We start from the raw sequence: 22,195 nt of genomic DNA, 5'->3' as shown, positions 1-22,195 counted from the left end.
TTTTTTTCATGTGCCTTGGGCTGTGAAGCACTGTCTTGATGGAAGACCATCTCTTGGGGTCCAGCAGTACTGGGTTGACCCACACATCATGAGTGGATGCAATAAATAAGCAGAGTAGGGAATGATTTGATACTCAGTTTCTAAGCTCCAGGATCTTTCCTCTGATGTTTTTTCCACTGCTGTTCCAGTGACGCATGTGCCCATTAGCTCTTGCTGGAAAGGGGAGGGCAGTGGCTGCTCTAGGGAGAAAGATCCCTGTGAAAGGTGGCAGAAACCAGAACAATGTGTTCATAAAAAAGATGATCCTCTAAAATGTGAGGACATCATTAGGAACTCCTGTGGATGTTCCTCCTTCATGCACATGAATTTCCATAAAGGCATTTGGAGAAGATCCCCATGGATGTCAGATATGGATAAGGACGCTCATGCGGGGGTGAAAAGCATGTGGGGAAGTGTCTGGGGTCTAGACCTCAAAGCTGGTGGCTCAGGCTGTTTAGCAGTACATTAAAGCCAGTTTCAGAAGTCCAAAAGCCCTACCAAAAATGCAAAAGCATACATCACAAAACACAGATTTGCTATAAACTCATTCTCCTGCTCAAACAGCTATGGTAGAGAAACTTTGTCTTTTAGCAGGCGTGGTCTGTCTGCGCCCCTCTAACTTTTTCAAGTACCATCTACCAACCCAAGCTCCACAGCAGATATTCTGGCTGGTTTTAAAGAACAACCACAGGACATCAGTGCCTCATTTGGGTCGGATCCATGCTGCTGGCTGCTTTGGCAGCACCCACGTAGGTAGAAAGTGGTGAGGAAAATTGGCTTCAGACCGAAAGCGTGCATCTGCTTGGGGTCTGTCCCTAGAGGTGTGAACAGCACCTGTTGCAAGAGGCTTGGGATCTCCTAACAGCTGCTGCTATAATGCTCCTGGCCCATACAGCTGGAGAACAGGGGTGGGCAGAGAGGTAAGGAGGGGCAGGGAATTAGTGCCACTGCTATTTTTAGGGAAAAAAAAATAATAATCTTTTTTTTTCTATATTTCTGCACTGTTTGGGAGGAGGCAGGGGATGGTAAAACCTGGTTGCAAAACAGGACAAAAAGCTGGGAGAGACCGCTGAGCCCAGCAACTTGCAAGCCCCTTGCCACCCTCCCCTCCTGCCCACCTTGTTTCCCATGGTCCCATCCCGGCTCAGGACGGCTGCTGCCTCCCTGCAGGGCTGAGCAAAACGGTGTGGGCCAGGCTGTGCTGGCAGAGCAGGGGGGTCAGCAGGCTTCTTTGGGACTCGGAGTTAACTTCTGCGTGGACTCATGCCCGCGGGAGACAGCCGGGAAGAGCGGGTGCCCGCCGGGTACTTACGTGTCGTTGGGACGCACGCTTTCCTCTGCTCCACCGGGAGAATCCGTGTCATAGTTTTCCCCTTCCCCTTGCTTTCTTAAAAGCAACTGAGCACAGCAGTCCCAGAAGGGAGCGAGTCCTAAAATGTCCCATCAGCAGAGAGGCACGTCCTCCTCCCTGGGCCTGCCCATCGCCCCTCTCTGCCTGCTGCTTGGACTTCGCCTCCTCAGCCCCAGGACCCACTCATGGGGGGGACGTGGCCGTGAAGGGATGCCAGACCCCTCATCCCCACGTTGGTGGCTCAGCGGACCCCGGTCCCTTGTCCATCTGCAGGAGAAGGGGGCTCAGAGGCTGGGGGTGGCAGATGGAGAGGGGTGGCAGCTGCTGGGGGACGGATCCTGGCGACCAATGGGCGCCAGGCGCAGGAGCAGCAGCAGGAGAATGGGAATGAAAGGATGAGCGATAGGGCATGGGAAGAGGGAGAAAGGGAGGGGAGCGACCGGGATGGAGAGGGGAAAGGGGGAGAGAGAGACCAGGGGAAAGAGAGGAGAGAGGGGAGAGCGCAGGGAAGGGGGTGGGAGGCAGCGATGGAGGAGCGGGGTGGAAGGAGGAGGGAGCCGGGGGGAGTGGAGGGGAGATGAGGGAAGAAAGGGATGCAGAGAGCAGCTGTGTGGTGGGAGAGTGGCGTGGCGGGGGGGATTCAGCTCCGCCAGGACCTCCTCTGTGAGGGGTGATGGCGGTGCAAAGCGCTGTGGAAATGCCCCCCTCCCCGGGAGCTCCCTGCTGCCAGCATCTTGCAGGCAGGGACCGGTGCTGCGCGGAGCTGCAGGCTGACAGCAAAGCCCTGTGGCTGGCAAGATGCTCAGAGGCAGGGGTGGTGTTGAGCACACAGATCCTGCTGCCCTCTGCTCTGCCCCTCGAGCACCTCCGGCGGGGGGCAGATGGGCAAATAGGGGGCTGTCTGTCTTGGCTTTCTCCCTGCCCTGGCTCCCTGCAGAATCTCACGTCTTTTACACCTCCTTAGGGGAATTAAAAAAAAAACACAAAACAAAACAAAAAAAAACACACAAAACTAATTAGCCCCAAACTCTCCCATTAATTTTAATCTGTGCTGCAAAGGGTGGACCCAGAAGAAACGGGGCAGGGCAAGAAATTCAGCTCATTTGTAACTGGACTTCTCCAGGAAGGAAATTAGGATTTCCCCATCCCATTCCCTGCTCTGAGTGCTTCCCTATACTCCTCACTCCCTCCCTACCCTGCAGCCTACATGATGACTCCCTGTACTGTGCAGTCACACAGCTCTTGGCATTTGGCACTGCTCTTATGAGCATTTGAGCTCCTAGAGCCAATTCCAGCCTCAGCACAAGCAGGGAGTATCTCTGTTAGAAGAACATAGCCATGGGCTAAAACCTGGGCTTCCATAACCTCTGGTGTGATTTTATGTCCAGCCAGTGTAGCTCGAAGGTGAACAGGTGAATGCAGGTTAGAAAACTGCCAGGACACCTCTGCTGGGGTCTTGGCCACATGCTCTATGGAGCCACAGCAGAGATGAGTTCTCACTGGGGAAGAAATGGCATGGGCAGCACCCAGTGGTTGTCTTTGTCATGGCAGGGCCGTGTCCACGCACCACACGGAGAGCCCAAGGGCTCGTGTCTTGAAACAGCCACGCAACAGCAGAGGCCTGCCCACGCCAGCTAACCTTTGCAGGACGTGTTAGCATACACACAGTCACAGGACCACAACTTCCATTTCTCCAGCTTGCTTCCTCAATGCCTGGAGTCCTGCCCCGTTCTCAGCCTCAGGCAGCTCCGCCGGTGGTTGTGCAAGCTGCTCGAGCTGTGTTGGAAGGGGAGCTCAGCTCGTGCCCCTCCACAGATTAACCAATTTTGCTTCATGCATATGGAAAGCCTCTCCTCCCTCTGCATTGATGCATGGGATAGAAGACAGAGCATTGAACACACTGAAGAGGTAAAAGCTTTGAAACTGGAGGCAGAGTAACAACTTGCTGGGAATTCAGTGGTTTGGGTGATGTTTGCAAGGTTTTAGGGAGGATGGGTCCCAGTCTCAAGGGCTTTCTGTCCCTTGCCCACCCACAGGTATGTACCCTCACCTGAGACTTGTGCTCCTGTGGAGCGGTGCTGGCACAATCTGCATTACCCCTGTGTGGGGCTTGGGCAATTCGTCTGTCAGCTCACATGCAATGCAGTCATTTGTGGAACTCGCTGCCGCAGGATGTCCTCCAGGGTGGCTTTGCAGGTACCAGCAGATAGTGTCTCCTATCACTGAACTGCTGTAGGCAGATCCAGCCATGAATTGCACTCGCACAAGTTTCCCCAGCAGCAGGGTACTTCGGGGGCTGTGCTGTGGCAGGTTGATGCCGACACAACCCACGCCACCCCTCGGTGCAGGACGCAGCCTGGGAAGCTCAGCGGCAGCACTGCAGCGAGGAGAGGGAAGCTGGCTCAACTCCACGGCTTCCCCGTGCCCTCCCAGGACTGCAGGATTTTGCAGTGCCAATCATTTCACCCGGAGCCCTCCTCCCACCTGCAAGCGGTGGCGGTGGCAGCCACCCTGTAGCACTTCTGACTCTCGAGTCCCTGCAATGCATCAGCAAAGGCAGGTGCTCACAGCTGCCAGATCCATCGTACCGCTGGGACCACTCTCTCCGGCTTAATTTTAGTGACTCGGAGGCAATTTGTCTGGACTGGTGACTCATTCCTCTCTCGCGCTCTCTTTTTCTTTTTTTTTTTTTTTTCCCTCCCCCTTCCTGTTCTCGCTCTGCCTGTGCCTGACGGCGTGAGCAAGTGCGGGTACCGATATGACCGCCTATGACGCCAGCTGAGGAGCGTTCGTGCAGAAATGTTTTGGTGGAAGGGTTTCCCCAGCACCCTGCAGGGACAGCCACTGCAGAGAGCAGTCCGAGTAAGGGTGTTCCCTCCCAAAGCTTGCAGAAGAGGCAACGCTTTGCTAGGGGAGGAGGAAACTTTTTCAAGTGGACATGCGGAGCCTGAGAAGGGCAAAAGCCAAGGTGTGATCACCCTGCTGACACCGTGTTTGCAATTTCTGGGCTCCCCAGAACCAAGCTCAGAGTGGTCCCACCTGGGTATCCCCTTCCAAAGGAGGGTTATGGCTAACGGGTGCCTCCAGATGTTGCTCACTGCTGTCCCGCTGTCCCCTGAGCTGCGACACACCAGAGGCATGGCAAGGACGTACGGTCTTTTTATTGGGTCCTACTCACTACGTTGTGACTTCAGGATGAGGAAAGGAAGGGGCAGCCGGGGCGTGGGGCAGTTGTGCAAAAGGTCGAACCAGTGCTACAGACCCACAACAGTCTTTCAAGCCAGCAGAAGTGAGAAGCGCAGTGACTGCTGGAAGGTACTCAGCTCCGGGATGGTGGAGTCATCGCTTTCCTGCGTGTCGGGCACAGCCTGGCATCAGGACGGGGCCGGGATCTGCAGCCAAAATAAGGACAGGCCTTGTGAAACCCTCTCGGCTGTTCTCCTGCTCTCCCTCCCTTGGCCCCGGCGGTGGTAGGAGAAGGAAGGGGGCCAGGCCCTGGTTGGAAAGCTCTCACTCTTCTCTCTCCTCAGGCTCTGGCCAAAGTTTTGTCTCCTTGAGTTGAAGGGGAAGGGCAGGAAGGGACAATATGAGGAATAAAGGAGTCCTGGGGGTGCAGCTGCTGCTTGCTAATGCACAGCCACACAGAACATCCCCTGAGGTGAGCAGGCTCTGGTAAGAGGAAGGGCCATTTAGGCAATTTCCCATGAATAAGGAACAGCCTTTTTTTTTTTTTTTTTTTTTTTTTTTTTTTTGCCTTATTTATAGGCAAAGGCTGTAGCTTTGCATAGCTCACAGCTGGCCATGCCCAGGGCGGTTTGGATGCTGTTCCCTCAGTGGCAGAAAGTGACAGACCGTCCTTTTCTGTGAGGGCAGGGGTAGGAAATCCTGTGCCTCCCTGCACCCAGAGATGGTGGCAAACCTGCACATGTGCAGAAAGGGAGAAGTGGATAAAGGGCCCATGTTCTCCATTCCACCACGTCCTGTCCTGTCCCAAAGCACGACTTCTGTCTCCCTCTTGTTCTCTGAGGGTGACCCATCCCACCAGACGCAGCAGGTCCTAACCATCTGGGTGCAGGAGACGGAAAGGGCCACTGGTATCTTCCCCAAAGATCCCTCTCACACTTACTCTCCTAGAGGAGGCTGCATGCTCGTTTCTTTGTCCGGGTGGGCTGTGGACAGAGGACTGCTCGGATGGCCTCGTCAAACACCGTCTTGAGGCCGCGCTGCGTCAATGCCGAGCATTCGAGGTATTTCACGGAGTCTGTTGGGAGGAAAGCAGGTGCTGTCATGAGGAGAAAGAAGATTGGAGGTATCTGGGAGCTTGCTGTGAAGGGTCCTGACTCAGAAGAGAACCCGTGCAGGAGGAGGAGGAATACCACAGATCACTGAGATGAGGCCTCAAGCATCCGCAGGCTTCAAGTGTCACTCAGTCTGCCTGGCATCAAGCACCCTCAGTGGCATCTTAAACCACCTAGCACCTCCTTTTTGGGACTCTAGGCTCCAGAATTGTCAGAGATCTCGTGCAAGGCACTTGGCTCTTGCCCAAACTGAGTAGACAGGACTTGTGTGACCAAATCCATTAAGCATTGGCAGGACACACTTCACTCACTCAGGCAGTAGTGACTTCAGGGCAAAGCTTTCCAGCTGTACAAGACCAGGGCTTGCCTTTTCCCCACTCCTGTAGTTGAAGCAGAGCCATTGCATGAGTCTGGCTATGATATCCTGGTTGGCCACCCTCTCCTCTAAACTCCCAGTTGAAAACTCCTCCCTTAAGCTGGGTTTCTTCCCCTCTCTGCTCTCTCTGCCTGCTGCATCTGAGGGGTTACCAGGCACAGGCATTGGTGCGTGTCCCAGAACACAGAAGGGGGCTGGTGTCCAGAGATGGGGTGAGATACATGTAGTGTGTGGGGTTGCATGCATAAACCCCGCTTATCAGAGGCAGGAACAGGAAGCTGCAGTTGCAGCTCTTCCTGAGAGATGTTAGAAAACTCAGTCTTCCGCCTATTTCCGGAAGGCCTCTGCCCACAGAGCAGCTGCGGCTTTCACAGAAAAGTATTGGCCCAGATAGAAACAGCAGAGTAAAAGGAGAGCAGGGCATGCAAGTGTGTATGTAGGCACTTGTGTATGTGTACTATATGTGTGTGGAGGGTGGCATCCAGAGAGGGGCAGAAGACAGAGGCTTGAGGTCTTGAGGTTTCGTCAAGGAGCCCACCTCCTTCCTGAGCCTCCCAAAGTTCATTTTGCCCTTCATGTGTCACCCTGTGTTCCTCAGAAATACTTCTAAGGAAGCCACATTAGGCTGAGGGGAAGCCTTTATCTTCTGCCTCTCTCCTTTCAGTAGGCCCAAGATGTTGCCTGCAAGCACATACCGATTTCCTTGGCCAGGGCAAGACCCTGAGGATACGTAATGGGGGATAGCTTCTTCTCCTTCAGCTTCTCAATGGTGTCCTTGTCATCACGAAGATCCAGCTTTGTGCCCACGAGGATGATGGGGGTGCTAGGGCAGTGGTGCCGCACCTCGGGGAACCACTAGCGGGGGAGCAAAATGCCAAAGATGAGAGAGATAACTACACATATAGACATCTAAGGGGAAACGAAGAGGCACGCCTGAAAAAAAAATATCCATCAAGATAGCTGACACCCTGTCCTTCCCCACTGCCCTTCCATCCAGTGTTGGGCACTATACCCTGGCCCAGACCAGCCTGTTTCCAGGTCCATAGGCATAATCTTTCACATGGAGCTCAAAGCATGAATTGAGTCCCTCAGGCACTGAAACATCAGAGCAGGGGAATAGTGAGGGGTGAAAGGAGAGGCGGTGCTGAGCATAGTCTACTAGGCAAAAGCACAAGCTGTTTGCCATCAATCATGGCTCCCTGAAACCCAAGGAGAAACTTGAAAGTTGTAGGAAGGAAATACTATGTTTTAATTCCTTCTGGCTGACACAAAAAAAAAAGGACATTACCTCTCTGGGTCTAGACATCTCATTAGCAGTTTCCACCCACAGTCACTCTTTTTGCAAGACCAACACCAAGCTCACCCTCCACAACCCTTGAAGGACCAGGATACACCATCTCACCTTAGCACGGACGTTTTCATAAGATGCTGGGCTGACAAGGGAAAAGCAGATCAGGAAAACGTCCTGTAGGCATACAACCAAGATGCAGAGTTAGGGTGAGCGCACGGGATTGCTATACAGAAGGCAGGGAAGGGACAGCAAAACTGAGTGGGCACCAAGAAGGGTCATGTTGGGGAAAGCTATCTCTCACTATCTGACACAGTCCAGGCTTCTGCTGATTGTCTCTAGAGGAGAGACGAATATTTGCTCCCCTGACTCATGGTAACCATAGCCACCACTATCAAAAGAGCCAAAATGTTAACTACAAGGATGGGGTTTTTGTGGTAGGCACACTCATCCTCATGGGAAACGGTCTGACAGTGCCCTGTTCATTTCTCATAGAACGTCAGATAGTTTTCAGGACAGAATAATTTTGCCTGCTGCTGAGAAAAAAACTGCATTGAACTCCAAAAGTGCACATTCAGGAGGCAAATAAGGCAGAGGATGTTATCCACATAAGCACTTTTCTTGTGCATGGCAGAAGTTAGACTTCCATTAAAAACAAAACAAAGCCAAACCCCAAAGGCAAACCCTTCAGGGTTATATTTTTTCTATCCAACTTCAGCTATCTTAAACAGGAGTGTCAGGCCCAACATTGCCATACTTCTATAGCCACCAGGGGCTCAGAAGACTTTACCCTACCTGTGCTTGACACATGTCCCATAGTGGGTGCAAGCAAGTTGTTGAGAAATATGTGTGTTGAGAAATATGCACTGACTGCAGAAGGAGCCTAGGCAAGCAGCTCCTATCAGGCATCTGACTTTCAGGTGGCTGAACCTAGCTGAAACAAACTGTGCCCTCAATTTCTAGTCCTTTTGGTTGCAATGGCAACCTTCAGACCAATGCCTGAGGCAGGAGGGTCTTTCTGCACTTGCCAAGAGACTGCTTGGAACAACTTCAGGGGAGATGACCTTGAAATCCTAAAATCACTCTGACAGTGTGGTGAAAAACTGGTGAACACGGTATCTGATAAGAACCATCCATTTGTTCTGTTAGAGGCTTGGGCTTCGTTGAGGCACAAGTGGATCAAATACATGTGTCCACACACCTGATTTCTTGTAAAGGTCAGAGGCCAGCATAGGGGTTCATAGGAATGTGGAAAGCTCCTGCCTCAGCTCCAAAATTCCCTGAGACACTTGGGTTTCATCAGAAGGGCATTTTTTCACCAGAGGTGTGTAAGGCATCTAACCCCACCTTGAAATCAGTGTCAGGTGGACTCAAAAGTATCTTTGAGTATCTGTTTTCTTGCTGAGTTAACCCAGTAATGACATTTAGATGAAGGCTTCAAAACTCCTATAAATGCCTTTTACCTTTAGGGTATCCAGGCACTGTGTATCAACATAAATATTGTCAGAAAAGGGCAAAGAGAGAAGGGAACAATCCTGTCACTGCTGTATGGCAAATGCTGATTTTTCAGCAGGGAAAGGAAACATATCTGAAAGAGGAACAAGGGAGGAGGAGCATGGAATGTGACCCACCGTCTGCGGGTAAGAAAGAGGCCTCAGCCTGTCATAATCCTCTTGTCCAGCAGTATCCCACAGCCCCAGATTTACAGGCTTGCTGTCAACCATCACATTGGCGGAATAGTTATCGAACCTGAAATGCAGAGGCATAAACCATGGCTCAAAAAAATAGAAGAGGGAGCTCTTCCAGTGGGGCAGAAAATTCACTGTGTGTACCCCAGGGCAAAGCATAGTGATTCCTCTTCTCAGCTCACGTGGCTGATGTTGGTTTCCTGTGAACCTCTATCTGACAGAATTTCCACTCAACATCAACATCCTCCCCATCACCCAGATGTCCTCAACAGGTGCCTGGCTGCAGCTTCACCTTCTTTGTCTTGCATGCAGATCAATAAATGTGTGATTCTCCTGCTTATCTCCTCAATGTCCTTCCCACAACCATTCCTACTCTAGTCAAGTCCCCGTGCTTTTCATTTGTGCTCTAAACCACAGATTTATCCTTGAGAGTGGGGAAGAACAACACATGTCTCTGTAACTGTCCCAATGCCCTGCACTCCTCAACATCTCTGCTGGAGCAGAGGTCAATATACCCAGGTGTGCTCCCTTCCTCTTTGAAAGCATAAAATGAAATATTTGAGAACAGCTGTCAGGATTGCATGCTTGGGAACAAAGACATATTGTCAAGAATGGCTTTTACATCCATAGAGGTGTTCTGCCCTGGGTTCTCGGAGAATTTTCTTTCCTTTTCTTTTTGGTGTATCTTTTCATAAGCTTCATAAAGAAAAACAGAGATGGGAAGGAACCAATGCAAAGACCTTTTGAATGTGCTCATGGCACACACTGCCTTTGTAAGATAAGCCATACTGCCCAGGGGCATAAAATGGCCTCCGTTCCCCATCTCCAGCCACAAATCTCAGGCATAAAGATAAATGGTCTGTGGCCCACAAAACACACGTCCGCTTCATGGCCACCTGCCAGGAAGGGATGATGTCCTTGCAAAAACCAGATTGAGGTGAGATGGGTTCTTGTTGCCACAGTTATTATTGCAGCTTCCGATGCAAATTGGTCTGGGAAAAAAAAGTGAGGCTCTGAGGTTTTCCTGCACCTGAACTGGCAGTGTGACACACTCTTTCTCCCTCCTCAGGGAGCGTGTAGTCATACTCCACACCCCAGTGGTATGGTACGAGTATGCATGGTGTGTGTCTCCAAACATACCCCACGTAATGGGAGGAGACAAATGCACCTGACCACTCAGCCAAAGACAGCCCTAAGCTTACTACTTAATCCACATATCCGCTGAATTGCATAGTGCTTCTGCTCTGGCACTTATCTGAATCCTGCACTCTTACCACCAGGGTTATCAGGGCCTGCTCCAATGACATTACCTCAAACAAGGAAGGCTTGTAGACCCCTGTCCAGACAGTCATCTTCTCCTGGGTCTGGTCCCATTTTTGTAGCCTGTTGCCTGACTGATTCACCTCGCAAGACTCCACCTGTTACTTGTAAACTTAGCAGGCAGGTAGGGTTGGTTTATGTTTCCCAAATACCCCAATTATACCAGGGTTTTATAAGGCCATTGTGCTGTGAATGACAGACCAGCAGTGCAGAGGCACCTTCGTTGGTTTGGCAGCTCTTCCTCTGCTGGCCTGGAGACTGCAACCCTGCCTTCAGAGTGCAGAACAGGGCTTTCTGCATCCCACTTTCCCACCTCCCACCCACCCCAGGACTGTGGATGTGTCACTCACACAGTGGGGATGTATTCTCCTGGGAAGGCATTGGTGGTGTAGCTGATAAGGAGGCAGGTTTTCCCCACAGCTCTGGAAGAGAAAGAAAAAACATAGCAGGGAATAATGGTTGTGCCATCAGTCTTGCTAGGGTGAGATGAGGATGGGGAAATCCTTCCATGCCTCAAAGTTAGCCCTGTTAGGAAACCCCTGGAAGGAGAAACACATTCACAGAACCAGACAACGTGTAGCCATAGGACAGACAATTGGTAGAAAGGAAGACAGGATGTCACCCAGAGCTGTTTGTTGTCTTTGAGCACGAAGGCTTGTTTTTATGGTTTGGTACAGAGATCACTCAGCCAAAATGCATCCACTCTGAGCTGGGGGTGAGCCCATTTTCTGGTGCGTGCACGGTGCTGCACACTCACAGCTAGGATATACACGTAGTGACTTGGTGCAGGAGTGTCAGAGCTAAGCCGTCCGTCTGTCTGCAGCCTTGCCCATCTGTACCATCCGCGGGCTGCTGCAAGCTGCAACATCACCGACACCAGAAGCCGCCAGCAGCCAGCAAGGTGCCTCTCCTTGTGGCTGCCTGAGGCTGCATGTGGTGTTTCTGCGCATGTAGCTCGTGCTTCCTCTCTCCTCAGCCTCCCCCACCCACATGCTGCAGCAGGGTGGAGAGCAAATAAGATGGGGTAGCAGCACAACCCAAGGCTGGGTGAGAGCACTGATGTGACAGAGAAGGGAAACGGGCAGTCAGGCAAGGGGAGGAGGTGTCATGGGCAAGGCGAAGCCTGTGGTGAGGCAAAAAAAAAAAAAAAAAGTAGAGAGAAATTCCAAGAAGATAAAGCAGCCAGGGCAGGTACGGGACAGAGAATCCTTTTTCTGCTCAGCTGTCATTTCTCAGGTCTGTGTGGCCTGGGAAAGCCTGGCCAGGCTTCAGTTTCAGCATGTGCCAAGTAGAAGTGGGAAGAGCAACCTCTGTCCTCAGCCTACAACCACAGTTGCAGGATCAAGGAGGTGCATTTTCTGAGGGAAAAGCCTACGTCCTTCTGGTGGAGGCACTCCTGCTGGCCATGGACCCATGCTCCAGCCTCCTCAGCTGTAACTGTGAGGTCTCCCATTGCAGAGCTGTGGCCCTGCATTTTACTGTGCCCTTGACATGCACATTGGCATCTTCACCCTGGTCACAAGGCACCTGCCCCAGTCACTGCACTGTGGAGCAGCTGAGGAGGAAACAGAGCTCTTCAGCATGCTCTGACTCTTTTTTCCTCCCTCTGCCACCTCCCTTTCTGAGCTCCTCCTCTCCGAGTTCCCTCTTTCCCCAGCTCCCCTGCTTCCCTCTTGTTATTGAAGGAGTGCCATGGAGGCCTCCTGAAAGTGTGTGGGGAATGGCTCAGGAGATCTATGGGGTTGTGGGGTGTGAGTTAGTGATGGAAGAGTGAACAGTTCTGAATTAGTCTGATACAACTGAGGGGAATACGAAGTCAGTGAAAGGGTGAAGGTTATGGCAAAGAGAGATGTGGGGTTAGAGATCTGGACACCTGCAGGTTCCTGGGACTGAATTCATGGAGCGCTAGGAGGTCGATGGTATGTGATGGAGAGGCCTATGGGGCCAGAACACCCATGGGAGAACATGAGGGGTTTTAGTTAAGGTCCTGTAGTCAGTAAGGTTGGTCTGTGGCAGGGTGACAGGGAGGTGGCTGGGAGGGAGGTGAAGGGAGGTGAAATGAGACCTCAGAGTGAAGGGGGATGTCTGGACTTCTGTGTCGCAAGATGGAGGGTGGAGAGGTGCAGCGTGCAGATAAACAAAATGATGGGGCAGATGACAGATTTAGGAGGGGTTGAAGTGAGAGGGTCTGAGAGCAGGACACGTAGTGGGGTTAGCCTTGTTATGAGGGAACGGTGCCTTGAGGGGTGGTTACAAGAGTTGTGGCAATGGGTGAAGAGGAAGCTGGGGTTTAACAAGGCAATGGTTAAATGCCTGGTGGCGTTATTCATCCAGCTCTAGCTTGCAGCTTTCAGGGGACTTTGCTGAGAGGTAACGATGTTTCTGAGGGGCTGTCTCCTTCCTTCTCCCTTCCCCCAGCCCCTGAAAATATGTCTGACATTTATTGTTATGTTTAAAGACTTCTTCCTCCCCAGGGTAGTTTTGAAGGAGGAAGTGACTGTGGGGAGCAGGGCTGCTGCAAATGTCTTTTCATCTGTTACCTGATAGCTGCCCCAGATAACAGTCTGGCCAGCTCCTAGCTGGGAAATGAATTAACCGACTCCATGCCAAACGTCCTGCCCACCTGCTGGGCTCTGCTCCCCTCACCCCCTCATCCCACAGGGCAGGGGGACCGTAGACGTGGTCCCCCACACCTCCCTTTTCGTCCCCCTAGATCGAGCCATTTCCAAAGCACACAGGATGTGGGCAGAGCTGCCAAAGTGCTGCGAAGGCCAGGCCAGGCTGCCTCCCCCTCCCAAAGGGGTACATACCTGTGCCCACCTCAGTGCGAGCACCTCCTCCTCCTGGTGCCCACAGAAACCCCTTGCAAATGTTCTCCCCGACACCCTGAGGCGAAGACAAGGTGTCTGAACACACATACACCAGGATCAGGACCGCAGTGCCCTGTCCTCTCTCAGCCCCAGTGAGCAGATGGCTTTCAAGGAGCCATTTCCCTGCAGGAGAGTACTTGCACCTCTCGGGTTTTCAACCTGACTCCTGCCTACAGGTTGAGCCTGGCAGCGACGCCACCACCTCCTGTGTGTGGGCCAGATCTGCCAAGCCGGTGAAGGACAGCCCCATTTTTCATGCCCGTTTGCAGATGCCCTTCAAAATGCCCTCTCCTCCACCCTCCCCCAGCCTCCCCAGAGGTAAGTTCCTCACGCTGGTGAAGGCACAGAGAGCGAGAAAGGCAAAGCGAGGCTGCCAGAGGTCAGCAGCAAGCCTGGGGAAGTCTCCCCAAGCAGTGACCTTCTTCCTCACCCCTTGCCACCACCCCTCCCTCCCCGCACCCACAGAAAAAGAAGGGGGTACGTACCCATCTCCCACCACGACGCACTTGATGGCTTGCATGTCCCTGGGCCTGTGGCGGAGGACAGTGCCTGGGGCAAAGGAAAGTCAGGCCAAGGCAAACAGCGGGCAAATGTGAGTTATCAGACCTTGAGCTGAGGCGAGTGGCAGGTTGCAGGGAGGGAGGAAATGGAAGAGGGAACTTTACTCAATCGCCCTCTGGTCCCTCCTCCCCTCCCACCGCCGCCCTGAGCCCAGGCCGTTAGCTGAAGGCGGGGCGTGCTTGACTTTGTGGTTTGGGAGATTATTGCTGTCTTTTTTTTCACCCCGTGTGTCTCAACCCACTCCCTTCCTGCCCCATCCCAGCGGACGGCTGGGGGCACCAAACTGCTTTTATACGGGAGATGAACAAAGCTTAGAGAGGGGTGAGAGGCTGGAGGGTGGACTTCCCCCTCCCTCCTTCATCATCCAAACTTTGGAGGAGGTGTAAACAGGCAAGGATGTCTTCAGTAGGACCTGGGGAGGAATGAAGAGCTGGAGCAATGAAGATTTTTCATGTCTTCCCAGAATCCATGCCAACAACAAAACGTCACAAGGAATAATATTTTCTGCAAAAGCTGAACAAGGAACTGAAGTGGCCTCTAGGAAGCAGCAGCCACCCCACAGCTGCCCTGTCCCACCACACTGGTGGCAATAAGGTCCTGTCGCACCTCCCCACCTGCCCCCAGATTGCTAGTACAAAGAAGTATCGGCTCTGTCTACGTGTTTACCATGAAGTGGAGCAAACACATCAGAGGATGAACTGAATATTCTCTCTTCTGCTGCTACTATAAAAGCCAAGACTGGTGGAACAGAGAAGTTCATGCAAGCCAATTTCTCCCTACCCACCCTTCCTGCAACCTCCGTGCAAAAGTAGCCAATGAAAACTGCTGCTAGACCTCCTTCATCTTGTGCTCAGAAGGTAAAAGAGTTTAAAGCTAAGCAATAAGGAGAGGCAAAGCCTGAAGAAAGAAGAGACATGGAGCGGAAAGGTGGCTCTGAGCATTCTATGAGGCTCTACTCCTTCCTTTTGCCCCTCAAAATGAGGGTCTGTGAGCTTCTCCTTCCTTCTGCCTTGCAATGCTAAGCCTGGAAAAGAGCACGTGTCTATACGTCTCTGTGCCCCACAAACTGATGAGTGGATGGGCAGGAGATGCACTTTAGGGAAGAAGGGATGTGGTGACACAGAATTAATTAGAATTTCCAATTTTGTCAGGAGGTCAGTTAGACCAAGAACAGGGGGCATTAAGTTGGGATGTTCCCGAAGGAAGGGATGCCGAGGGAAAGTGCTTTTTCAAAGGTTGGTGACCTCTGTGCTGCAGCAGCCACGGGAGGCTGTTGGAACTGACCCGCTCAGGAGGACAGCTCTCCCATCCGTCACACAGTGCTGGCTGCTACCCAAAAACATTCAACCGTGGAAAGTTTCCAGGTCTTGCGGCTATTTCAGAAGCACAAAACTACCAGCTGTACTAGGTGTTCCCTCTGTGGGTGGTAGGGAAGGGGGGGGAAAGGAAACCCACTGACTCCTTTGCAAGAGCAAGAACAGGCTGTGGAAATGAGGGGAATACAGGTCAGAGAAGGACAGAAGAGAGTCACAAAGGTTGCTGTCAGGAAACTAACAGTAGGAGCTGGAAAGAGCAGGCAGGTGAAGAAATATAGTGGGCCAGGAGGTAGGGACTCTGTCAGATTAGAAGGCAGGTACACCTGGTTATAAAGAATGATACTGGTGGATGAAAAAAAATACCCAATATTTAGAGCTTGAATCAGGACAGGAATTCTCAAATGAAGTATGACTGGTAGAGCTAGTAGTGTATCCCATCCTAACCCCAGATCCTCGCCCAGCATGTGTCAAGGTAAGTCTGCAGGCTGTAGGAAGAGGTCTGTAGCTAGCCTGCAAAACCAGCAAAATGTGAAGCACAACCCATGGGCAGTTTGTTGGCACAAGGGGCACAGTTATCCAAGAGAAATTCTGAGCTTGACATCAGTCCATTTGTCAAAAAGGTTTGGAAAGCTGTGCCACGTCTCAGTTAGAAAGTTTTGGGACATCTGATGGCAATTTGCTTCCCAGGCAACTGGACACACTGGGAGCTCTCTGTGGCAGATGTCTGGGTGAAAACTGAGGTTTCTGGGATCCTGAGGGTCCTGGGAGCTGGGGACCCTAGGTATTCAGGGAGCTCTAAGTTGGGCAGACAGCCTGGGACAGAAAACAAATTGTTTTCTGTGTATTTTTGAAACTGCATTTAGAATCACCTTATCCAGAAGAACATTTCTGTTTACAACTGAGCTTTTCTCTGAAGGTTTCAAATAACCCCAAGGTACCTTGGTAGATGTAGGGTGGGAAGAATAGGGAGTGGACACCTGGGGTGGGAAGGATGGGGGCTAAAAAGAAAAGAGATGGAAAGAGCTGGAGAATATATTGGGTGCTTCCTGGGACAGAGTGATGATGACCTGCTGACTGCCAGTGTGTGGTTTTGTCCTTGCTGTCCTGCACGGGGGCCTGTGGGACTGGCAGCATGGAATGGAGAGGGTAAGAAGAAGAAGAGTTGAAAGCAGTCAAGGAGGAGGGACTGCTGATACTCATATCCAGGTGAGCCCCATTTCATGGCCGCTGTAGTTCTGTGTGGCCAAAAATGAGCAGTGAAAGTCCAGGTAAAATGGTGTATCTCCATTCCCATCCTGAGCAAATCGTTTTTGAAAGACAATTGCCTGTTACTGCTATGGATAGTCAGTTTTCTTCCAAGTCAGAGATCTGTGCTCTGAATCTAAATGCATTTCTCCTCTGCCAATAGCTGCATAGAGGAACAATAGAGTTTTATGTAAAGGTTTTTAAGGGTTTTCTTCCTATCATATTTAAATTATTAAAAATTAGGTTATTACATTTAAATAATATGCCTTCTAACAGCTCTGAGAACAACTAGTACCTGCTACATTAAAGCCTCTCAATTGTGTATGCTGAAGGAGAGGGAAGGAATATGCAGGAAATAGCCTTGTAACCCTTAAGTGAGCACGTACAGAGCTGCTGCTGCTGCTGCTTTGATGTGCTCTCACACCACCAAGAGGTGCTCTTGACATGAGTTTCCTTCTGCATGTGCAGCGGGGCCGAGGGAAAGCAGGCACCCCTCTGGGGTTTCTTGTTCCCTTTGCCGAGTTTGAGGAAGGCATCATGGCAAAGAATTGCTCAGTGGGATGGTTCTGCTCTGAGACACTTCCAGGGCTCTGGGTTTGCAGAGCACCCATGTAGGATGGTGGGCAAGGGAGATGTGAAACGTTAGCTCTTTACCCCCAGAAAAATGCAAAGCAAAGAGGAATTTGGGTCACCCTACCTCTCCCCCTTTTTCTGTGGTGTTCTGTTCTCTCGGTGAGGACAAAACAAGGATCAGGGGCCTCTTTCAGAGCTGTTTGAGCTTCACAACCCTGCACAAGGGGGCAGAAGCCGAGCAGGAGGCTTGTGCTTCAGCACAGAAGGAGTGGCAGGAAAATAGTTTCCTGGGGGGAATATGGGTCTCATTTCTTTGCAGACAAGGGCCATGGCCTCAGCAGGTATCCTTATTACCCTGGGCCCTGATATAATTACTTTATATGACCTATTGCTCAGGCAATTCGGTGTGGACAAGAGATGTTTTCTTTGTGTGCTAGGCCTCCACCAAGGAAGACATAAGCTTGATTCAGCCTGGCTGAGCTGCAAACTGTCCCTCTTACTGTATTCCCCTTTTGCTTCTTCCCACTTCCCCATTCACACAGCTTCATACCATCTGTCTCCTGCTTTTAGTTCTTTCTTTGCTTCTATTCTTCTCCAAAGCTCCCACCCCTCCCTTTTGCTGCCCCCCTCTCCTCTCACTGCTGCGGTTTCCCACTAACTGCCATGCTGCTTTGAGAGCCTGCCCTGAATTCAGTGCTGAGATTGTAAGTGGAACAGGGCGATGCATCTCAGGCCATAATGCTCTTTCTAATATGGCCATACCAGAGGTCCTCTATCCTAAATTTACCCCGTCAACCAAAAGTTAATAAAAAAATGAAGTTTGCAATCCAGTCGCACTGAACACAAACTGCCTACATTTAGGACATAACTCAAAAGTAACTCAAGCTCAGAAGTAACTCAACTTGAAAATGGTGTTTATTTAGTCTTGGACCTGTCATGTTTGTGGACTTTCATGAAGACCAGCCCTACTGGAGCTGAGGAACAACTGGTCCAAACATTTAATCATGGTGGCTGGTCTGTCTTCTGGCTGTGATCACTTTCAGCTTTTTTGGTTTGGGGCAACATAGTTGGTCCACTGCCATCCTCTTGTCTGGAGCAGTGAGAGGAGTTCAATTCCTTCACCTCTTCTCCATTATGTGTTTGGGTAAGCAGAAGACCTTTGAGGATCAAAGTCCTTCTGAGGGCTGATTTGTACTTGCACTTCCCTCACTTAAGAAGTTGTTCACAGACTCCTAAATCACACTGAATTTTTTATGGCTTGGCCTTATCTCCTTCTCTGTACTTTTGCATGTCCCTGGTGATTCTGATATCAGTTTCCATTCTTACAGACACTTTGTTTTCAGCTGGTGACAGCCTCCATATCACTGATACCACTGTTACTTAATGCTGATAAATATAAATCAATATCTGACCGAGCATCTTTTCTCACTAGTTGCTCACATGGTTCAACGTAATTTTTCACCTGTCTTTTGTTGTGGGGAGGTAACAGGGACTAGAGTAGAGGTGTAAATTCTAATTTAGTGTCAAGTGCTTGACTTAGATCTCTTGCGTGCTAGCAGTCTTCATGCTTTATCAGTTGTTAGATAAACTGTTTTGTAAAGCCAGATCTAATATGTCTTTTCATGGTAAGCTGTAGTATCTTCTAGGAAGGCTGCATGAGGGAAGTGAAAAGAGCTGTTCAGAGTATTAAGGAGGTCTATAGCTATTCTTTAACAGGACTAATATTTCCTGAACTACCAAAATAAAATCTTCCACTTGATTTCTACATTTCTGCAAAGGCATAAAGCCTTAATATTGCTGCATATCTGAATACAAGAAAAAAATACTTCTGGCTCATCACTCAAGTTTATCAGACACCAAGCAAACATCCTGTAATCTTTATAACATATTTTTCCCTTTTCTTTCCTCCCCTATGGCCTTTTATAATCACCATCTTTCTAACTCAAAAATAAATTAATTCTAGTTTGTTGAACTAGTAAAAGCATTTGAGAACAGCCTATTTCAGGTACTCTGCACCAGTAACTTTACTTTCTGCCTTCACATTTCCACCCTGAGTTATTGCTTTGGCTGTCAGTCTGTGTTGCTTCTTGCAATTATTCTATTTGGTATATGAAAAACTGTGTTTTTGTCTTTGCTATAGTGCTGCTTTACCTTGGATCACCTCTGGAAGAGGCTACTGAAGTTGTGCAAACCTGTATTTTGCCCATCTGTGCATGGTTGTTGTAATAGTTGACATCATCAGCACAGAAAAATATTCAGCATTGGCATTGTCACTCTTTTTATCTCCTTGAAAGCAGTAGGAATTATTTGTATTACATAATTATTTTAAGTTTATATCAATAGTCAGCCTAATGTACCAGGCTTAATGAGATGAGAACTGCTGGTCAAGCTGGGATGCCCCATTACAAACTCTCTCCCCTCTTGCCTGCGCAGCCCCAGCCTGATATAACCACAGCTGGAAAGGATGTACAGTGGTAGTAGCAATTACTGGATCTAGCTATCAAAAGTGCTAATTTCCAGGGATTTGTCTCTTCTTCTCCATGTTCTCAGCAGCTCTGGAGAACTGCTTCTCATGTGGGCTGGTAGGTGTGAAAAGAGGACAAAAATGGCCAAATCTCAACCCAACCCAAGAAATATCTGACCTGTCCCAGTCCCCTTAACTTACCTTGATACTAACTAGGCCCCACAATACCACCCTTGCCTCCCAATCTTCTTGTTCCCTCATTGACACCTCTTCTTGCTTGGCTAAGAAAACTTTGTACCTCTGGATCAGGCCTGTCTTTGAGCAAGGACTCACCAGTCCCATCTCTATTCTTTGCCTTATTAAAATAATCTCTGCTGCCTGGAAAATGTTTGTTGGTTCTTCCTCTAGTCTCCTGTTTTTCCAGGAAGTGCATTACTTGATGAGACATGCCCTCGATGTGATCTGGGCTACTCTTTTCGCAGATGTGGCAGTAGTCATTGTAGTGGTTTTCTTCGAATGTACAGGCCACATACACTCTAGATTTCTCTAGGAGAAATATGCCAGAATCAGTGCCCAATGTAAGAGCTGATACCCTGTATTTTCCAGCATAAGCTGATTTTTGCTGCATGTCAAATTTTCCTTGCTTAGTCTGTATGTGAGCCAGGCTGCATCTATGCTGACCTTAACTGACAACACCAGTGGGAGAACCCATGTGCTCTGAGCCACTGGCTATGGCATAGCTCTGACCACACAGTAGAACATTTATCTCTCATCTCCCCTAGGATCCATTTGATGTTTCTATAACCCTGGGGTAAAACTAAGTTTAACACATGCTTGCTTGCTTGCTTGTTTGTTTACTTACTTGCTTCCTTCCTCCCTTCTTCATCTCTCTCGCTCTTTCTCTCTTTGTTTTTTCCTTTGTCTGCCCACTCTTTTTTCACTTGAAATAATGAAAGACTTGTGTTGTAGCTCTTTCATGGTATTTTCTTGCCATGAGCACAGAAGATGTGTTACATACTTAAGGGCATTTCCAGATGCATTGCTGGCTGCAATAGTGTTACTAACTACCTGCGTTCACCACAAATCTATATTGTCTGTCTGGTGTGCTCAAGCTTGTTAACTTATCATTTGGGTCTAGGATTCCTAAAGAGAAGAGCCGCATGTTTGCTGCAGGGTAAGCCTGGAACCATATCGGTTTGTGTGCCATGTGAATGGGTGAGGGAATAAGGGCATGGAGGGGGAGATATAATTACCCTGTACTTTGGGAAGAATGGGAGATGCTCTAGGCTTAGTTTAGTTACATGATCCTGTCTCACTTCTTGTGCTCCCTCATTAGGAACATCTCTTGCAGGTGTTTCATTAGTACGTGGAATAAAATTATGCAGTTTTATGATGGTATATGCTCTATTCAGACTCCTCTAGCTGATATAAGTGAAAGTGTATCAAAGACAACCACTGTTAAAAATAAAACTACCAGAATTAGCCAAATGCAAATAGTGGAGGTCAGCATTGAACTAAATTGATAGGATAGGATAGGATAGGATAGGATAGGATAGGATAGGATAGGATAGGATAGGATAGGATAGGATAGGATAGGATAGGATAGGATAGTTCCATTGGAAGGAACCTTCAAAGATTACCAAGTCCAACTGCCTGACCACTTCAGGGCTAACCAAAAGTATTAAGGGCATTATCCAAAAGCCTCTTGAACGCTGTCAGGCATGGGGCATCAACCACCTTGCTAGGAAGCCTGTTCTAGCATTTGATCACCTGCAAGGTAAATATTTTTTTCCTAATATCTAGTCTGAACCTCTCCCACTGCAGCTTTATGTCATTCTGTTGTGTTCTGTTGTTGGTGACCAGAAGAGATGGGTACCTCCCTCTCCATTTTCCCTCTTTAGGAAGTTGCAGAGGGTAATGAGGTCACCTCTCAGCCTCCTCTTCTCGAAACCAGACAAACCAAGTGCCCTCAGCATTTCCTCACAGAACATGTCTTCCAGCCCTTTTACAAGCTTTGTTGCCCTCCTCTGGACTCTTCTGGGTACTTTAACAACCTTTTTGTATTGTGGAGCCCAGAATTATTTAGTAAGGTCCCAAAATAGGGCAGTCAGGGATTGCAAACAGGAGACAGGTGAAGATGTAGGAAGAAAGAAGCATGAAGGAGTTAAGAGATGAAGCACATATGGATTAGAGACACGGGTACAGGCTTTGCATTGGTCTCTGTTGGAGTGGCTAGGAGTATTTCTGCAGTGTACAGAGACATACATTTTAGTGTTTGCAGGGTGTTTGTGGTTTGACCTGCCACACGTATAGGAACAGCTCTGATCAAGCTGTCTCTCTCTATATAATCTACCCTTCAGGCAGGCAAATCAGGTCTTCCAAAGAAGTGCCTTAAGCTGGTAAGTCTGCTTGATGTCAGCTGAAACATCTGCTGAAATATCTTTTTTTTTTTTTTTTAATGGAAAACAATGATGATGGTATTGGAGGTGATATGCTGAATCCATCCCCACTACACGAACTGTGTGCTAGTGAATTCTCTTTTGATGTGGCCCAAAATCCCAAGACAGATAACAAATCTCAAGGGCGGGCTCTTGGCAAGCTGTCACCCAAAGGCAGGCTTCCGATAAACATTAAGACCAGAAGTTGTGCATGCTGATGGTCAGGGCAGATGTGGGTATGATGATTTGAAATCAGTTTGCATAATAAAGCTTTCTCTCTTCTTCCTTTTATCCCTCCCAAATTAGCTTCTAGATTCTTCTCTAAAACTATTCACCCTGAACATGGAAAGTAAGTGGTGAATGCTTGC

General features: G+C 49.5%; 1 protein-coding gene across 1 annotated transcript; it reads right to left on the bottom strand.

Annotated features, from left to right (window-relative positions):
• Positions 1-4,728: 4,728 nt before the first annotated feature.
• Positions 4,729-13,853, bottom strand: RAC2 (Rac family small GTPase 2). Its single transcript, XM_032199048.1, has 7 exons — positions 13,716-13,853; positions 10,711-10,782; positions 8,984-9,101; positions 7,467-7,529; positions 6,760-6,919; positions 5,517-5,651; positions 4,729-4,782 (listed from the first exon to the last, which is right to left on the bottom strand). The coding sequence occupies exons 1-6, from the start codon at positions 13,748-13,750 to the stop codon at positions 5,521-5,523; spliced, it is 579 nt and encodes a 192-aa protein (XP_032054939.1). The 5' UTR covers positions 13,751-13,853; the 3' UTR covers positions 4,729-4,782; positions 5,517-5,520.
• Positions 13,854-22,195: the final 8,342 nt, after the last annotated feature.

Source organism: Aythya fuligula, chromosome 1 (assembly GCF_009819795.1).
Source record: "Aythya fuligula isolate bAytFul2 chromosome 1, bAytFul2.pri, whole genome shotgun sequence".
Lineage (NCBI taxonomy): Eukaryota > Metazoa > Chordata > Aves > Anseriformes > Anatidae > Aythya > Aythya fuligula.
This window is presented reverse-complemented; position numbering and strand designations above follow the sequence as displayed.